The sequence below is a fragment of the Galeopterus variegatus genome, unplaced genomic scaffold (genome assembly GCF_000696425.1).
Source record: "Galeopterus variegatus unplaced genomic scaffold, G_variegatus-3.0.2 Scaffold468, whole genome shotgun sequence".
Lineage (NCBI taxonomy): Eukaryota > Metazoa > Chordata > Mammalia > Dermoptera > Cynocephalidae > Galeopterus > Galeopterus variegatus.
The window spans coordinates 391,754-407,841 of record NW_007726579.1 but is presented as its reverse complement, the minus strand read 5'-3'; the positions used below and the strand labels follow the sequence as shown (position 1 = coordinate 407,841).

Genomic DNA, 16,088 nt, shown 5'->3' with positions numbered 1-16,088 from the left:
GAGGGAGGAGGGCGGGAGCTGTCGGTGATGGGCCATAATAATCATATACATTGTATATTGAGAAAAAAAAAATTAAAAAAAAAAAAAAAAAATTTTTTTATAAAATGACTACAATAGTCCAACAAAAACACAAACTAAGTTTGACCCTTCTAGAATCTAGATTTTAATTTAAAACCTTCATCTTTACTACGTAAGTTATGAATTTCACTTAGTGGTTACCTCTACAATCAGAAGATATAAGGCAATTTTGAATTGAAAATGCACTAAAAGAAATGATAAATTCCTTTTACAACTCCATGCCATTCTGGAGCCAGGTACAAAATTAAATCTTTCATGACTGCTTATGGAAATTTTTTTCTCCTCCTGTTGAAGGCAATAAAAAGACACCCACTTACACAAAACCACCAAATGCAGAATAAGTTTAAGACAATATCCAAAAACTCCTCGGGCCGGCCCGGTTCGGATCCCATGTGGAGACCGGTTCCCGCTCACTGGCTGAGCGTGGTGCGGGCGCAACACTGAGGGTTGCAATCCCGTTGCCGGTCAGTAAAAAAGACAAAAAGGAAAAAAAAAACAAAAAAACTCCTCAGTGACCATAATACAGACGTTAAACCACATACCAATACTTAACTATACTAACTCCAATTATTTATTTATAACATCAACAACACCACATATTCAACACACTCGTCTAGGTCTCAGATATCCAAAGATGCTTTAAACTAGTTGAGAAAATAGTATTCCCTCTTTACTTATCTCAGCCTTCTCAAATACATCACACCAAATATACTGTTTACTTCAAATGCAAGAAAAAACATTATGACACCAAAAATACACACAGTATAGACAAAACAAGATTAGCCATCAGCTGATAACTGTTGAAGATGGGTAATGAAAACATGGAGTCTATTTTACTCTTCCTTCTATTCCTATTATGTTTGATATTTTCCAAATTAAAAAGTTTATGAAAATGCACACACATAAGGACAAAAGGATATAAGACAGTGCTCTAGTGGTGAGGGAAACAATAACCTATGAGTTGACTCAGAAAATAATATAAAACTATTTCTGATATTTCCCCCAAATGTCCCTCCCATAAATAAGCTTCCATTTAACATGACAGCAATGAAACTTACACATATTATAAACTGATATTTAAATACTTACATATCGCTGTTTATTACTGTAAAAATATATAATAAAAGAAGGTATATACCAGTAAACGTACTTGCATCATCCCTTTCTATTCTGGTTCCATCACTAGTTGACACACAAGTAAAGTGCAGGGGTTCAACTTCTAGAAGTCCAGTGAGAGATGTGAAACTACCTTCAGCAGCTGTACAACTACTGACCTTTCCATTTCCTAATACAGAAAAAAGACAAGACTTATGTGAAGATAATCTTAAAAAGACAACAGTCCCACTGACAATTATACCTGCTATTCCAATTTTAATCAAAACATATATAAATGTACAACCCTTACGCAGTGTTTCAACAATGGACACGGTATTAAGAAAACTCAAAAAACAGGAGATACTAGTTTCTTTTTTGCTTAAATCTTGGAAGCATTTGTTTTGTTTTTTTTGGATTAAGCAATTTATTAACATCTTGCTACATTTGCTTTCTCTCTCATATGCACACACATGGATATATACGTATCTGTAGGAGATACTAGTTTCTTTGCTACAAAAGCAGAGTTTCATAAAAGCAACTTAGCAGCCCTTCACATTAATAAGAAACCTAAGTGTTTTCTATAACACTGAAATTTACATTCAGTAATGAGTGATTTAAATTTTATTTTATTATTTTTTATTGGTTATGAATATTCATGAGATACAAAGCTGATTGTCGCCCCTCGTGCCCATGATGTGAGGACCAGATTCATACTGGCAGCATACCCATTACCACAAATTGCAACTGTACCCCGTGTCCCCCACCCAATTATCCCCAACCTCCCTCTCCGTCCTCCTAAATTTTAAATGGGAGAAAAAAATAATAAACCAGCTACTAACATTAGCTACAACCCAATCTGTTAATTATGCATAAAATCAGAATACATTCTATGATGTCAACAGTATAAATATAAGACACTAAGATAATGTAAGTAGTTTTTTTTTTTTAAACAAAAACCACATTGTTACAACTACATAAACAATAAAACCACAGCAAGAAGACTGGAGAGAAGAATACAAAAGAATTTACAGTGACTGTGTATGTGGTTTGGGAGGATGAGGATTATTTTTACTACTTTCCAAGTTTTCTAGAATTAGCACTACTTTAAACAGAATTCATTTAGAGACAAAATAGAATCCAGAGATGAGAAGAATGGGGACATACAAAAACTGTCATCAACATCTCAAGAACTATCAATGCAAGACTAAATTGTCATAACCTTGTTCTCCATCGTCCCATTGGTGGCCCAGTGGTGGTCAAGAAAATGTTTTATTGCACGTTACTCAACATAAGACCTGGGAGATAAAAGACTAAAAGGATAGGCCCAGTCCTCTTGAAACTTATATTCTGTGTTAGTGGTTACTAGGCATTAAACTAACTATACATCTGAACTTTTTTTTTTTTTAAGTACAATGTTAAAGAGAAATGTAAACGACAGGGGAGATCAGTTCTAAGATCACAGGGTAATAAAATGTTGCATTAAACTAACTATACATCTGAACTTTTTTTTTTTTTAAGTACAATGTTAAAGAGAAATGCAAACGACAGGGGAGATCAGTTCTAAGATCACAGGGTAATAAAATGTATCCCTGATGAAATGATGAGATTCATGGGAAGAACAGGAGATTTCTATGTATTTACTCCCTCGAGATGGGAGAATCCAGGAACATGGAACATGAATGAAATCCCAGCAGTAGAAAAGAAGAGGGCACATTTGAGGAAATGAAAGAACAATATGGTCAGAAGAACAGTTCTCAATCCTAAAATCCTTCTGCATATCTTTAAAATATTAAGAACCCTAAAAAGTTTTCCTTTATGTTGGTTGTATATATACTGATATTTACCACAGCAGAAATTTTAAGATGAGAAAAATTTAAATATTATTTCATAACAATAAACTCATTAGATGTTAAAAGAAACAGCATATTTTGATGAAAAGTAACCATTTTCTGGGGCTGACCAGTTAGCTCGCTCGGTAGAGCGTGGTGCTACTAACACCAAGATCAAAGGTTCGGATTACCATACCAGCCAGCCACACAAAAAAATGTAATAAAAAAATAACCATTTTCTAAAACAAAAATAATTTAGTAAGAGTGACAATGTTTTAGCTATTTGCAATCTCTTTAAAATCTGGCTTATCAGAGGATAGCTGGATTCTATGCCTCTGCATTCAATGTGTTGAAATATGTCAATCTGGTAAAAGTACATAAAAAAATCTGGTCTGACACAAACATGTAGTTGGAAAATAAATATTTTAATAGTCTTGCATATTGAAAAAACATGACAAGATTAGTTACAATCTAAATTTAAAGATTTAGATTCTTAAAGATTAGTTACAATGTGGTATCTGAAATCTTATCAATGAACTTCTCAAACTCTTACATTAAGATCAACTGGTGTATCTTGTACTTTAAAGGAATCTTTTACCTACGCACAATGGTGAAATATCATGCATCAATCATTTGGAAAACACAGGTTCATCACTGTATACAAATCTTCCACATGTTGACACATTTCATTATATAATATCAGAAAATGATACTCACTAATATCAACATAACTCATTAGAAAAGTCTTTACATATTTGGAAGCTGTCAAGCTTACTGTGTAAGGCACAAGTTTTCCAAAATTCTAATTTTTGCTTAAATGCTCTCCTTTTTACATTGGCAACAAATACTACCAACTTCTCCTGAAGTGACAGGCTATTTTCATTCATTTTTGAGAAAATATCTGCCAAATTACCAAGTCTGAATGAGTGTAGTTTGCCTGTCAGCCTAATGTAAATAAAAATGGCATTCCATGAAACAGGCAACTAGTTCAGTTTATAACTCAAACAACTGCACAAATGCATTTCCCTAAAACAACCATGGAACTTCAACATGCAGCAGAAGTGCTTCATGTATATTTTTAAATGATGTGTACTCTGGTGTTCAAAATTTAATAAAATTAATGGTTTTTACTGCTTCATCAAGGACATTCAAAAATAGCATATTTTTATTTCAAGTGCACAGTGCATGCTTTTGCACAATCAATACAAATGTCAATGCAATGAAAAAGGCAAATAATATTCTACTATCATGAAAATATGGATCCCCTTAAAGGATCTAAGGAACCCTGAGGAGTTCTATGGACCACACCCTGAGAATCACTGGGCCAAAGAAAGGAGACTAAGACTAAAAGGGGCAATGGCACATGATTAGGTGGCAAGGGAAAGAGAGGCAGATCAAACAGGATTTTATATGCTATACTAGAAACTGTGAACTTCAAAGTAATGGAAAGACATGAAAAGAATTTTAAGGAAAGAGGTAAAGTGAAAGGGTTTGCATTGAAAAAAAGATAGCACTCACTGGAATGTGGACAATGTACTGAAGTAAGGAAAGAACAGATGCAGGAAGGCCAATTCAAAAGCTATATTGCAGTCCAGGTTCAAGCTAACTGTGACTTGGACCGTAACTGTATGATCACAGGAGGTAAGACAGTGAGCAAATCTGAAATACACTGCACACTGGTGGAAGAATAGGTAGGTTCTGGTGATAGACTCAATATGAGGGATGAGAAAGATAGGTACCAAGGATTTCATTCAGATTTCTATCTTGTGCTAGTGATGCCATTAACTGAGAATGGGAATGCTGCAGAAGGACTAACGAATGATGAGGAATAAGATGATGAAACATTTGTATGATTTCTTAATCACTGCTTCTGGATTTTCTTTGCTGCGTATGGCTGCTCTTACAAACCTGACTGCCTCAGAGCCTGGCTTGAGCCTTATGGTCTTCTCCTTACACTCTCACCCTAAGAAATCTCATATCCTATGGTTTACTGAAGGCATTTATATATATAGCCTCTCCTGAGTTCCAACTATAAATTACAATGGCCTAATTGATGTGTCACTTGGGTAGAGAAGACCAAAGGTGGTGAGATGGGCATAATTAAACAGAGCCTAAATCATCAAATAAAGGGGGTAATACATACTCAAAGAAGCATAAGTCATTAAAAAGCAAATGACAGGCTAGTACATGTAGTGTAATCTCCTTCATTAAAAATAGCAAACAAGTCTAAATAGCTAAGCATCCAATTAACAATGGTAACCAAGGGGCTGGCCAATTAGCTCAGTTAGAGCATGGTGTTATATATAACAACAGGCACAAGGGTTTAGATATCCATATCAGCCAGCAGTCAACAAACAAACAAACAAACAAACAAAACAATGGTAATCTAAGAGGGTCTGAAAAAGTTGGAGTTGAGGCATTTTACTTCTATTTATATTTCTATATTTGATTTTTTCCATTTAACTTTTTTCACAACTCATGATTTACTCTACAATAAATAAAACTGAGATTAAATTTCAAATTTTACTTATATTTAATATGGTAATTATCTTAACAGGTTTGCTAATAAATTTTCTAACATTTTGAATTACTAGCAACACTTGCAATAAGTGCAATTAGATGGAAGAAAATAAAAATATGGTCTTTGTTTTATCTGATGAAAATAAACACCAAATTCCAGCACTTGAAAACACTGTACAAGCAGCGTTATACATAGAATACTAAAAACACATTCTTGAGAAATGTGTAGAAGGATGCATGAAACGTGTACAAAGCCTACCCCAGGAGAGCGATAGCAGATGCAGGAAATTATTTTTTCTTTCTGCATCCTCACTTACTATAATAAAAATACATTAATTTTATATTTTTGAAAAAAATAACATGTTCTTTGACTTTAGAGAGATGGCAAAGATACATCAAATAAAACTGAAAAGTCCGCAACAAATAAATCAAATTTTAAATGGTCTCTTATGAGCATTAAAATCATAGTGACATACAACAAAAATGAAAAGCAATAAAACAAATCCACAACACTTTCAAAGATAACTTTAATAAGCTGTTGTTGTTTTGAGGGAGAAGGGGGAAGTTAAATTAAGGCAAATAGTTTAATGATTCATAGATGTTAAGGTTAAAGTCTAAAGAATTTTAATACTCTAAAGACAAAATGTACTAACTACAATATATTAAGTCAAATGGTAACTTAAATCCAAGATATAACATTCAGAAATTTCTTTAATAGAAGTCACTACCTGAAAGGACATCTGATAAATCTATTTCATCTGATTGGACACCAATGCTACTGTTGTATATATTTTTACAAGAAGAGCCACTCATCTCCAAATCAAAGAGGACTGGATCAAATGGTGAGCTATATAATCCATATCTGAAAAACAAAATGACATACTAACAATTTTCCTGTCAGCCATCTAATTAACAAATTACCTATTTACTGAGTTTTAAAAGCAGTTTAACAGGGCAGAGGAGATGCTAACCAAACTTAATCCATCAAATTCAGTGAATCTCAACTGTGTTCTCTGTAATCTATACTCCAAAAGACACTGTTCAGAGATTCAACAAATGTGATTTTAATAAGCCGGTAGCTAATGTACTAAGACTGCCACCTGCAGATTGAAGCAGGGAAGAGATATCAGGCACTCATCTCTCCCTTCAATCAATACAATGACACAGCAGAAAGTGCAAAGGCTTGGAGTAACATTTCATTAAAATCAAAATTCTAATCTATGATGATTAGAAAATCACTGCTCTAAATAAAGGAATATCATACTTCATACGCTGAAAATCAGGCAAGAACTCAAATCTAACCTTTTACTATTTTTTAATTCATTATGTTAAAGTTTTGGAAACATAACCAGAAGATGGAAGAATACTAGTTAAGGGCAGTCATAATTTACATAATTTCACCTATAAAGTTGTAACAACAGAGAAACAGATCACATTAAATTCCTCTTCCATTAGACGGAACACCACCTTTAAGTATTAAATATATGAGTAATTAGCCCTCTGAATAAACATCTTCAAGACTTCTCAAATTGTTAAGTGGAATAACCTCACAAAAAATGAGGAAAAGAAAACCTTACACTAATATCATCTGGGAAAAGGTAAAGCAAAATTAAACAAATTTTGGCAAGAAAACAGTGTTTTAAACATATATTTAATAAGTTTTATGCAAAGGTGGTATCATACCCAGAAAGTCCCGTTATTAGTCACTACGTATACTAAAATACCTTGTCTGAAGTAAAGCCTCCAATGGTGTTAGCCTGTCCTGTAACTGCCTGGACACAGCAGTAAGCAAAGATGCACAAGCTGTACTGCACCCAGCCAAGTCTTCATCTTTCACATAATTCAGTAAGACAAAATACCAATAGACAGAACCTGAAAACAACAGCAATAAAAATAAATGTTTGTTTTTCCTCTTCTTTAACAAAGAGAAATTCAGATTACATGTTTATCAGTATACCTCCTTCTGCTACAAAGATGCCTCCTTTTTCTGGAAAAAATATCTTTAAGGGCAACTTAGAAAGAAAGACCAACTTCTTGGAGAGATTAAAGAGGACATGGACGATATGAACCACATCTTGAGGCTTAGTCTCACACTAAACTTCAAACATTTTTTTGGACAGAGGTATATTGAGTCAACCGAGGCACTTACGTGTACAATCATGTGAGATGACCCTCAGCGACATTTTAGAATAGCTGGAAAAGTGGTCCTTTGAGCCATCCTTCCTGAATACTATTCCTCTGTACTAAAATTTTCAAAAACACTGGATGGCAGTGAGCTTCATATAGCACACTTTAGCAAGTGAATGCAGTGTAGCTATTCTATATTTCCAGTTATATACAGACCAACATGGCTTAAAAGATGATCATGGTGGTGTATTTTAAGATCCTTTTATAAAACTTGAGATGTCTAACTACCAAGTACACCCCAGAATTTAAGCCTCCTACATCTAAAACTATCCTCAAGAAACTGTTTTAATCAGAGACGATTCAGTGAGAACTGAATCCAAAATTTTCTACTCTACATAAGAGTTAATAGTTTCAGTCAATATATGTTCAAGGTAAACATAAATAGACCCTTTTCTTAAATTAAGATAATGATAAAATAATCATTTACCAACTAACTCTGATCAAGCATTTTTTCTGGTTTACACAAAGATAAACTTCTTGTAAATTATACATCTCATTAAGACAACCTGTAGAATGGGTTGGTTATTTATAAAAACAGAAGATTGTGAGAAATGTCTACAAAAAATAGCATTAGATCTAAAAAGCCAAATTAGTAACCCTTGATAGTAACAGCATAAGACAGCAAAAATCATTAAAACTCTTCATTACCTTATATATGTGCTATTTTAGGGGATCGCTTCCTAAATTCCTACTTGACAACTACATTTATTCTTGAAATGTATTTCTACAGAGTGATCAGGTACTGAAAAGACCACTGACCCCTTTTAAGGAACTCCAGTTTGCCTTAGTCCCTACCATCAGACACAATATATGTACGTGCAATGACACCTGGACCATTTTACTTATTTATGTCATCTCCTTGGCACTTACTGGAATTTTGGTTTGTGACATCTGATCTACAATAGTAAACAACCAATTTAATGATTTTAATGAAATACAGAAAAATGTATAGATTAAGATGACTTGATATTTGTCCCACTAACCTTTCCTAAGAATATTATTGAACACAGAGTATATGCCCACTCAACCACAATTTATCAACCCCTTACAAAAAAGCTACAGGAAAAAAAGGGAATAACAGAGAAAAAATAGTTACTAAGTAATCCTAACTATACGTGGGAGATATTCCCTATAACTATAGCTATTTGCGATTAAAATAATTTTACATACCACCAGTTGCGGCTGCAGGCAAAAATGACATATTATCAAGTAAAGCCTTCAATAGAACAGATCCAAATCCTGGTTGACATGGGTCACATTTGCCATTACTGAAAAAAATTTTACAAGAAAAAAAATTTAAATATTACTCAAGGTCTAAATTCAACCCTAAACCTGATGTAGTACTTTAAAATCCTTAAAATGTATTCATACTGATTACAAGAAAAGATAACAGGGACAGATTATACTGCCTTTATAACTATTTTCTTATTCATTAAACCATTACCTTTACTAAAAACTGCTAACAAGCAGTTTCAGTCAATATTGACCATTAACTCTTAAACACTTCCTAGATATTTTAAGCTTCAGGGCTTAGAGAAAATGATCTCCAAAATGTTACAGAAAGATCCAGTAAGATTGTTATATAACAGGGAACAAGGCTTCTGGTGAAGAAAAAACAACCAGGTAGAGTAGGAGTGAAAGTAGGGGAAGGGTTCCCATTACCAAATTCTCTAAACCATTACTAATAGGCAGAGAAGCCTAACAGACTTATTTAACATGATATTTTGCCCTACAAACCCAAAATTCTCTTAGAATGTCAACAACTCTCCATCAACTTTTGAAATTCTCTTAAGTTATACATACATTCAAATTAGGATCAAATTACACTATAGATATCACCCACTAAATTGCAGGTGCACCTAGAAAGTATGCTTTCAACTAAAAAACACACCAACCTAATGCACAAGGCAAGAAATCGGGAACACTTATGGGCTATACTTCGTCCTGCCTCAAAGAAACACACACGTACGATGTCTGAAAGACATTTTCGTGTTTTTGAAAGTAGGCTTTCGTTTCCTTCCTTTGAGCTGTAAGACAATAGCAGACATTTTAGGCTCATCCATGATATCCAAAGGGCAATCATCAGTGGTGAGCAAAATCTTAATTATTAACCTTCCAGGTCCATTTGAATGTACTCCAGCTAACCAACACAGAATATCTAATACAAGGCTCTGGGCATGTTCTGTGATTTGGCCATCATCTGCTTTTCTGCAAAGAGTGTTAAGAAGCTTCTCATGAAATTCTGAAAACTGTAACATGGCACATCGTTGCACTCTAAAAAAAAAGCAAAATAAATATATTACCAATCAAAATAGCAATTAGACTAAAACTTCCACAACCTGATTGGTCATGTAATGTTTCATTTTAAGTCATGAATATCACAACTATTAAAACAAACTTTTAAAAGTATATCTGGAGTACTTCATTTGCAGAAAGTATTAGAAGAAATGAAGTTTACAATAATGTATTATAATCTAATGAAGAATGAGCATAACTTCAAATCATATGTATTTCTTTCTTCATCTATTCCTGTATCTAACAAGCACTGTTTAGACACCAGCGATAAACCAATGAAGTTCAAAGACAACTCATATCCTCAGTGAGATTACAACTTAAAAGAAATGAAAAGGAAACAAAAACTTTCAGGTAAAAGTTAGATTTTTAAATGTTTTTGTGTATGTTGGTATGTTTTGTACTTTTACTACTATAAGAATAGCACAAAAATGAAATAAGACTACCTTTCCTTAGAAATTGAAGTTTTCTTAAATCTTCGAATAGTTACTGAGACCTCTTGAAGTAAGTCACAGCCGCGGAGGTTTTCAGATTTACGGGTGCCACTTGCATTTTCATTCTTAACATTGGATGTTTTTTCCTAAACATACAAAAATTAAAAATTGACCAAACAAATTAAACAAAAAAAATATTTACTATTAAAGCTGTAAAATAAAGAAAAATAATTGAACTATGATTATCAAAACAAATCTCAAAGTGATAGATTTTATGGTCATGTTCAGTTAATGACTAATTCATCCCAGAATTATAATGGAGGGAAAAAAGAAAGATATAGTCACTATAGTAAAGGCAAAAATCCAATAACTAAAGATTATAAAATTAAAGTCCTGAGTCCAATTCCCAGCTATAGCATTTATACACTACATGAGATATAACAGCTCCCCAATCGCTAAGGTTCACTCACTTTCAATATAAAAAAATTGAGATAATAGCAACCTACTCTGCCTATCTCAGTTATTTCAAGGACTAAATCAGATAAAGTACACAGAAGTCCTTGAAAAATTGACAAACATAAGATGATTGGCGTTACTGATACTGCTGCCACTGTTGCTTATGAAGAATAATGATTAAGAAACAAAACCTCCAGAGTTCAGAAAAATCCAAGGTCAGACAATTATGAAGAGCCTGCATGGTACACAGCTAGTTGTAGAAAATCAACCATGAAGATTAGAATATATCTCTAAAATTCCCCAATTTCTCTTCCTACATCTTCCCAAATGTTTACCACAAATAAAAGGGGGCGACTGTGTGAGTTATCAGTCCAGCATAAGAAAAAAGTCTTATACGTAAAGAAATAAGTACTATGGCCCAAAACAATTATAAAGGGAAGTATCTGCTAACAATACTTCCTACTAAATATACTTTATAAAAGCTAGATAATTTGTCTAAAGTTAATTCAAAACATTTTCTTCTTAATTACATTTTTTAAGTTGCTGCAAAGAAAAAATGCAAAAAAACAAGTGTCAAGTAAAACATCAATGAAGGGTCATACTACTTCCAACAGTGTATCAAATCTCATCCACAATGTTTAAAACAGCAGTTATTGTTCAAAAATAATAGTTTCATACCTTGCCTGCTGCAACTTTTGCCAAAAGCGAAGCAAGTGAGTAACCCTTGTTACTCTGGTGTTTTAGGGATGGAAGTCTTACTACAGGACGTATACCACCATTACAAATCTCATCTGTTCCTCTTTCATTCACTGCCTTGACATGGATTAAAAATGAACGATATTTTCCTCCTGCCATACCTAGTGAGTGGCATACAATGGAATAAATAATTGAATCATCAAAACAGTGAACTGTTTTTCATCTTCACAGATCAAGCCAAATAATTAACTCCACAAAAAGTACACTAAGTCAGAATTTTCAAATTACACTGCTTAAGTATATAATATGGCTGAACAACCTTCATATGTTGGTAGCAATTAACAAAAAGTACAGGAGTTATATAAACAGCATAAAATAGAAATTAGACTATTATAAGCATTTGGTATGTTTTTCTCCAACGACATTTCAAAGGCAGAAATGTTTTCAACTACAGAAAAACAAAAAGCTTTACAGTATTAACAGTTTAACAAGCACAAGCTTTGGAGTCAATACCTGGGTTTGAATAATGGCTCTGTCGTTTATTAGGCATGTGACAAATCATCCTCTCTCTGTAGTTCAGTTTCTTCAAATGTAAAATGAGAATAATAGTACCTGCACCTCAGAGTTAACTAAAACACTTATAATTGTGCTTGGCATAAAGCACACACTCAATACATACTTATCATCACTACTATGTGTTTTATCTTGTTTTAACTAAATTGAGATCATTCTATGCAATCCACATATGAAACGTACTGCAAAAATACCCTCAAATTAATATACCTTCCAGCAAATCATTAATCAACTCTTGCCTTAGCAGATATTAAATCTTTTCATGATTGCAAAAGCCACCTTTGTTGTTTACCACTTGTGTACCGGCCTACTGTGCTAGCATTACACTGTTACGCTCTTCTTATTTCTATACTATTCTATGTTCTAGTGTCTGACAAGGCTCTCCCTCGCAATATTCTGTTTCAAAATTTCTCTGGCTAGTTTCATCCTTTCACTCTTCCATAAAAATTTAGCAATCAGTTTCTCTAGATCCAATGATTTTGAGGATGATTTGATGAGAAAAATAATAAATCTTGGTAAATTCTAAGAAAATTAATACTTTCACTTTATTGAGGCTTTTCAGATATATGCCATATAATTCCAACCTCCATTTTGTCAAAACCAACACTTTATTTTCATGTAAAAATTTGTTTTGCACACATTGAACAAAATTAATATTCTAAACAATATGAGAAAGGAGATTTTTATTAGATTTTGCTCACCACTGTATTCCAACATGAAGCCTAACACATCACAGTGTTTCAAAAACTTAATGAATAAATGAGATATAGTCAAAAAAAGCCCAATAAAACTTGTATATTTATACTATGTCTGCAACTAAATGTAAATGTGTGAATGTGGACAAACATAATGAAAATAATGTAAATTTAAAAAGTTGTTTTTCAGATGTTCAACTATCTTCTTGGTTTGGAAAAGGATCTCCAAACCCCACCCCACCTCCAAATTTCTTCAATAACTAAGCTAGGCATTTTGTTTCTTGGTTTTTTTTATTCATCCCTGGAATACACAAGTTGAAAAAGTCTTACTACTAATATTTCAATTTATTATCTATATAACAGCCAATTATTTTTAAGTGCACATTCATTATAATATGCATTTATTTATGAAACTCAAATCACTGTATCTGATACTATCAAAACTCTTCTATAAAAACCCTTTTAAGGGAAGATATTATAACTACACAACAAACACTTTGATGACATGGGACTCTAAACTGATTGGAAAGGTAAAAACGACAGAACTTAATGTCTGATTACTTGGAAGAACGCTGTTATGTCACACCATCACACTGTAGCTATTTCTATATGCTTTTCCAGAAAGCACTGAGACCTCCATGTCACGAACAGTAGGATCAGATAACCATAAAGTTACTTATGAGAGGAAATGAACTTAGCTACTAGGAAATTGATGGAATTTCTAATGAAAGCCTAAACAAAAGAACAGTTTACTTTTTTTGAGACTGGTTTTTTTAAAGAATCATTTTTACAACTGTTGTATTATTCATTCTGCTTTTACAAAACATAGTACTTCACCTTTAACAAGTTTTGGGCTTGTTAACGTCAACATCCCAGCATGCCCTGATAGATCAAGGCCACTAGCAAGCCATACAGGCCCACATAGAATGTCTTCTTTATGATCCTCTAAAAATGGACATAATCTAAGACCTGAAAAGAAAAACAAACAATTTTCCTTTAAATTAGTTTGTTACTCAAAATGTACTATTTAGTAAGCAAATACCCATCCCATTTATATATAATACCACCACACAAAATACCATACTTAGAATGTGTTCAAATACGAATACATTGTCATGCTAAGAAACTATAATCAATTATCTGAAATAATATGTTGCTTTCCATTCCCATATTACTTTATGTTTCACCTTGATTTTCAAAAAATTTATAAAACCATGACTTGAGTTCAAATTCCAAGTCATTAAAAAATAAGAACGCAACTATTAGAGCAGCTGTGTTCACAAAGATGAGCTGAAAGTTAAAGCATATTGCCAAAGCAGAATTATAGGTTATTTTTTAATCATGTTCTTAAAACCAAGTTTTGCAAGCCATAGGAAATCTTTGCCCAACACGATGCATTTGAACCACTAGTCCTTTTACTGTCATGGACAACAGCTCTGTAATTTAACTCACACTGTGATTCCTCTACATCCATGTGCTGCATTTCTTCATTCAAATCAACCAGGGACGGTTTCCCATTTTGTTCCACTTCAATGTTAAGAGCTGGAGACAAAGGAAAGGTGATCTGCCTATCTACTGCTGTTTCTAGAGGATAAAAATATTAGTAAACTTAATTTTGCTTATTATCAATGATTTATGTGCCTAAAATCTAAAATTTTCTGTTAAATCGGGAACTACTATGATGCTACCAAATGGTTGTCAGGAGAGGAAGAAAATTAGATTCAACTAATTGTTTTATATACTCTTCTCTCTTTTAATGGTAATAAATATTCACCTAAAGAAATAATTTGCTGGCAACTAAAATTTCTTACCCTAGGCTGCACAGTACAAGCACCTACAGAGTTTTAAAAATACTGACGCCTAAGTCCTACACCCAATTAAGGCAAAATCTGTCATGAAGCACAAGAATACACACATAAACACAAATTCACATAAATACACAAACACATACACATACATGTAACTTTTGACACGGGAAATTTTTCAAATTTTATTGTTTGAACCTCTGGTGTTGACATTTTACCCTGAAATTATCCCAAGACATTTAAATTAATCTATTTAAGAGAAAACACTGAGAAGTAACATCTAGTTCCTACCATGCTAAATGTCTACTATGTTTTTGTGGTGGCTGGCTGTACAATCTATTTTTATAACTCAGTATATCAAATTCTGAACTTGTAAAAAAGATAAATAAAAACAGGTATGTTTATGGCATTACATGAAATGTTGGCTTCCCTTAACCTTAAGAGTATATAACTTGCCATGAGAGTTTTTTTCACAATCAAGTCTCCTCTTAGGGGAAAAAAAAGGCATAAAGCCAGTAATGCTAAAAGTGACTCACAAAGGAAGTAATCCCACTCCCCAAGAAAGCATGACTAAATTATTCAAGTTTATGCAATTCTGAACATTACCAAGTTAACTAAAAAGCTGTAAAACATTCTCTAAAATGTTTCCTGCTTTTTGACTCTAAATCACAAAAAGTAGAGTAGGCAAAGGACTTCAAACCTAGACAGCCACGTTGAAAATAAGTTTTTTTTAAGAAACCAACCACAAGATAAAATCTTTAACTATAAATGTTGATCCAGTCTTACCATTGACTTTCCCTAAGCCTGGAGCTTTATTTTTCAGCAGTGTCACTTGTATCTGTGGAATACTGGTGATGTTTGAATTCAAAACAAATTTGAAGTCCACGTGTCCAACCATACAAGCTTTAGGTAGAACCAATTCAAATACATGTTCATCCCAGCTGTTGCTGTCAAAAAAGGGGGAAAAAGCTAATAAGGCAAAAATCTTTCTTCAGCCATAACTATATTATCATTAATTTACCCTCCTACATTTTTATTTGCAGCTACCAACAAAACAATGTTTTCTCAATGGTATCAAGAAAGATAAGCAGCTCCCAATGGAGAGGTTAAACTTAAGACAATAAATGATCTTACCTTAGGAATCTACACCTGTCTTCAGACTTGTACATACCAATAAACCCTTATTCCTCAAAGTGTGGACTATCGTGTGTCAGAATTACCTGCAGATTCCTGGGTCCCACAGAAAGATAAGCAGCTCCCAATGGAGAGGTTAAACTTAAGACAATAAATGATCTTACCTTAGAAATCTACACCTGTCTTCAGACTTGTACATACCAATAAACCCTTATTCCTCAAAGTGTGGACTATCGTGTGTCAGAATTATCTGCAGATTCCTGGGTCCCAGCCTAGATCTACATATGCGGTCCT

At 33.3% G+C, this 16,088-nt stretch overlaps 1 protein-coding gene across 2 annotated transcripts in view; it reads right to left on the bottom strand.

Moving 5' to 3' along the window:
• BIRC6 (baculoviral IAP repeat containing 6) overlaps nt 1–16,088 on the bottom strand; it is a 252,572-nt gene that overhangs the window by 160,045 nt on the left and 76,439 nt on the right. The window contains exons 13-23 of one of the 2 annotated variants that reach the window (XM_008569149.1): nt 15,447–15,607; nt 14,308–14,397; nt 13,693–13,824; nt 11,570–11,748; nt 10,448–10,581; nt 9,822–9,983; nt 9,605–9,736; nt 8,880–8,977; nt 7,247–7,394; nt 6,251–6,384; nt 1,217–1,363 (exon numbers count right to left, since the gene is read on the bottom strand). In XM_008569149.1, coding sequence (XP_008567371.1) covers nt 1,217–1,363; nt 6,251–6,384; nt 7,247–7,394; nt 8,880–8,977; nt 9,605–9,736; nt 9,822–9,983; nt 10,448–10,581; nt 11,570–11,748; nt 13,693–13,824; nt 14,308–14,397; nt 15,447–15,607 — 1,517 coding nt within the window. The remainder of the gene's footprint in view (nt 1–1,216; nt 1,364–6,250; nt 6,385–7,246; nt 7,395–8,879; nt 8,978–9,604; nt 9,737–9,821; nt 9,984–10,447; nt 10,582–11,569; nt 11,749–13,692; nt 13,825–14,307; nt 14,398–15,446; nt 15,608–16,088) is intronic. The other variant, XM_008569150.1, reaches the window with a different exon arrangement.